We start from the raw sequence: 4,220 nt of genomic DNA, 5'->3' as shown, positions 1-4,220 counted from the left end.
ATAGTCGTATAAACAGATCTATCTTCTATCACATCACTGTATATATGCGTAACCTCTTTAGTTCCTTCTTCACCACTCAAACATCATGTGCCATATGTATCGGAATTTTGTTCATTCAAAATCTTTCATGTTTTTCATTATGATATGTTTCAAAACGATATTTGTTCATAGAATATAGAAGCAGCGACAACTTTAACTCAACACCTTCAAGAACAAACCACCAGAGAACCAGAGTACCACCCTGTGGGGACACGTCTCGTCTCACGTCACCACACGTCCCACACATCTATACACTAGTGGCATCGCGCTGGGATTACGCACCACACATCCTTACACACACACTCTCTCTCTCCGTCTTTCTCTCTCTCTCTCTCTCTCTTTCTCTCTCTCTCTCTTTTCGTCTCTCTCTCTCTCTCTCTCTCTCTCTCTCTCTCTCTCTCTCTCTCTCTTTTCGTCTCTCTCTCTCTCTCTCTCTCTCTCTCTCTCCTCTCTCTTCTTCTCTCTCTCTCTCTCTCTCTTCTCTTCCCTCTCTCTCTCTCTCTCTCCTCTCTCTTCTCTCTCTCTCTTCTCTCTCTCTCTCTCCCTCTCTCTCTCTCTCTCTCTCTCTCTCTCTCTCTCTCTCTCTCTCTCTCTCTCTCTCTCTCTCTCTCTCTCTTCGCCGCTCTAGCTCTCGCGCTCTCTCGAGAAAAGAAAAGAAGGAAGGAAAGAGAAGAAAAAAGAAGAAACAGAAAAAGGAGAATCGTTAAAATAAAAATAAAAATAAAATAAAGAAGAATAGAAAAAGAAGAGAGAAAAAAAAAACGATGAAGAAGAAGAGGAGGAGAAAGGAAAAGATGAGCAAGAACAAAAAAGGAAAAAGAGAATAAAGATTGAATAATGGCAATCACGACGGGGAAATAATGAATGCAAGAATAAAAATACAGGGACAAGAATGAAGGGAATAGTTGCCATAGACTTCCAGACGACCCGACTCTTAAGAAGCTTGGACGCAGCAACAAGCAGTCAGACAGTTGCCGGCGGAGAGACTCCTTGCAAGTGTGTGTTTCCAGAACTCATTTTGTCGCCGAGAGCTTTGTGGTAAGTTATTCTCCCTCATTTGAACGTCAGAGATGTGTGTGTTGATACGTGTGTTTGTCTAGTATGTAATGGTAGGGTAAGATTTGGTAGTGACTGACCGCTATGTTATGTGAATATTATGTGAATATTTTTTTCCTGATCTCTCTCTCTCTCTCTCTCTCTCTCTCTCTCTCTCTCTCTCTCTCTCTCTCTCTCTCTCTCTCTCTCTCTCTCTCTCTCTCTCTCTCTCTCTGAGAGACCTGTGTGATATAAATTCATCTGTGTCACAACCGCTGAGAAGGCCTCGGCGATTACCACCGGGTCTACACATGGTCCGTATCAGCCATAGGAGCTGACCTGTCAAAAAGGGTCGTGTCATAGGAAATGGTGACAACCCTTCGTATGATCGATATCGCGACATAAATAATGTATAACATATGAAGTAGAATGTTACTTGACGTTGTAGCCTGAGTATGTTTAAAGTGTAAGCGAGTGCTGCGCAGTGGTTGTCAGCCACCCCGCACCCGCTGACATTCATAGGCGTTCTTCGGCGGCCACAGTCGAACGCGAAGTGCCAGTTACCGAAAAACGACGTAATACGGAGCCGAGAGCGGGGTCCATCCCTCTACGGAAACTGCTCGCGCGATTTACGAAAAATATAGAGCGGATGTGATGTCCTTGCTCTCGTGTTGGTATTTTCGAGTGTGCGTACCGCTTCATTCCGCGAAAATGAAAAAAAAGAAAATTGCAGTATTATGTGTGTTGGAATCAGTGTGGGATTGTCAGAACACGGTTCTGTATTCTTAGAGTCAAAAACCCACAGTATTGTGTGTATTACAGAGAAAAAAACACGGTGTTGTGTTTACTATGGAGTTATAAACCCACGGCGTTGTGTTTATTAGTCAAAAACCCACGGTGTTGTGTTCATCACAGAGTAAAAACCCACGCTTATTGCAGTTAAAAGCTCACGGTATTATGTTTATTGCAGAGTCAAAAACCCACGGTGCTGTATTTATTACGGAGTTGAAACCTACGGTGCTGTTTATTACAAAGTGAAAAACCCACGGTATTGTGTTTGTTGCAGAATTGAAAACCCACGGTGTTGTGTTTATTGCTGAGTAGAAAATCCACGGTGTTGTGTTTATTGCAGAGCTGAAAACCCACGGTGTTGTGTTTATTGCAGAGCTGAAAACCCACTGAATCAGAATCATTGAGTAACAGTGAGGACAAGAAAAGTTGGAGATCTAAACAACTTGGAAAGCACAGCAACACTGAAACTTCAGATAATGATCGACTACGAGCCCGAGTTTGTGAAACAGAAGCCACACTGAACACCCTCTTACTGCTAGAACCAGAAGCTTTGAGCCCTGGCCATCCCCTGAGAATGGATGTCAGAGATGGTATCCAGGTGCAGACAGGTGCATCACTTGACAGCATATATCGCCGAGCCTGGATCCACGCACAAGTCCTAGCAGATAGGCTCTGGGGATAAGATGCTGAGTACCTGAACACATCGAGGATGAGACATAGTTCAAGCCATCTCGAAATCTTCAGGAGGACCATGCCCTCATTGTCGAACAACATACTCTAGGGAATCAGTGAAGGCTAGGTGGTGATAGAGGCTGTAGACGGTGAAGATGGTCTCGGGAGAAAAGTTCGTATAACTTCGCCCTCTGTGTCACAACCGCTGAGACGACCTTGGCGAGTACTAACGGGTCAACACGCGGTCCGTATCAGCTATAAGAGCTGACCTGCCAACCCTGTTCTCTTTGTATGATTGATGCTGTGAGATCGCGACCTAACTAATGTATAGCATATGAGATAGAAAGTTACTTGACGTTGTAGCCAGAGTATGTTTAAAGTGTGAGGGAGTTCGAGGGGAACCTCCATGCCGTCGAGACGCCCATAACGTTCTGGAATCAAACACCCTCATGGTACCTCCCCATTTGCAATTTTCTGTTATGCCTCTACTGATCCTCACAAAGCAGCTGGGATTGGAGTATTAATTCCTTTCTCATTCGTAATGTGTGTGTGTGTGTGTGTGTGTGCGTGCGTGCGTGCGTGCGAGCGAGCGTGTGTATGCGCGTGCGCGCGTGCGCAACCACATCAACTCAGAGAGAGAGAACGGGGTAAGATGGAGAGAGAGAGAGAGAGAGAGAGCAACCAAACACACACATACACTCATACATATGCATACAGAGAGAGGGAGAGAGAAATGCTCGAGTGTATCAGTTTTTTTTTATGGGTATTTTTATAGTTGCAATTATCTTCTGCCGATGCTGTCAGTAATATATCCTTCTGTCTGCTTTCCGCCCAACAGATCCCCAGACCCAAGGACGAGGATGTTCCTCCACGTGGGACCGCAGGCTCTGCTTGTGCGCGCGCTCCTGGTCGCTGCCTGGGGCTTCCTGCTCTCGGCTCCTCGCGTCGTCAGCGGGCGCAGTGTCGTCCACACTAACGCCATGTATGACAAGAGCATCCACGGGAAGCCTGTCATCGTATACGTGGATGTAAATTTTTTTGTGCACAATATCACCAATAGCACTCTCTCTCTGGGCAAGGGCCTCAGTAGGGAGGCCGGGACCCTGGGCCTGTTCCCTGTGCCAATGTGCCTGGAGGATTACAACCCGTGTCCCTTCGGTAGGAACGGCAAGAGACGGAAGATGGCGTCCCGGAAAACTAAGCAGACCTTCGTTATACACTTAAATAATACGGAAAAAAATGCAATTGAAGCAAAGAAATATACTGTTGAGGTGGACTCTGAATGCTATTGCGAGGAAGAACAGGACAGCAATGGTGTTCGTGAGGGAGTAAAGTATTAAAGATTTTAAAGTTTCGTTCGAGAAGAATTCCAAGGACCTTACGTGTATATACATACATATATATATATATATATATATATATATATATATATATATATATATATATATATATATATACATATACATACACACACACGTGTGTGTGTGTGAGTACGTATATATATATATATATATATATATATATATATATATATATATATATATATATATATATATATATATATATATATATATATATATATTTTTTTTTTTCATTCATTTATTTGTACGAGTGCGTGCGTTTACGAGTAAATAAACACACACACACAACGATTACCTAAGCAACTACTCCCTTGGGGAAGA

At 43.7% G+C, this 4,220-nt stretch overlaps 1 protein-coding gene across 1 annotated transcript; it reads left to right on the top strand.

Moving 5' to 3' along the window:
- Positions 1–786: 786 nt before the first annotated feature.
- LOC119582853 lies at positions 787–3,959 on the top strand. The gene is made up of 2 exons (XM_037931329.1): positions 787–1,077; positions 3,377–3,959. The coding sequence occupies exon 2, from the start codon at positions 3,399–3,401 to the stop codon at positions 3,876–3,878; it is 480 nt and encodes a 159-aa protein (XP_037787257.1). The 5' UTR covers positions 787–1,077; positions 3,377–3,398; the 3' UTR covers positions 3,879–3,959.
- Positions 3,960–4,220: the final 261 nt, after the last annotated feature.

This window comes from Penaeus monodon, chromosome 16 (genome assembly GCF_015228065.2).
Source record: "Penaeus monodon isolate SGIC_2016 chromosome 16, NSTDA_Pmon_1, whole genome shotgun sequence".
NCBI classification, from domain to species: Eukaryota; Metazoa; Arthropoda; class Malacostraca; order Decapoda; family Penaeidae; genus Penaeus; species Penaeus monodon.
The sequence above is the reverse complement of the archived record's forward strand: the minus strand, read 5'-3'. Positions and strand labels throughout refer to the sequence as shown.

Excerpts from the sequence above, each read along its gene's own strand:
- LOC119582853 (XM_037931329.1), top strand. The coding sequence starts at position 3,399 with ATGTTCCTCCACGTGGGACCGCAGGCTCTGCTTGTGCGCGCGCTCCTG.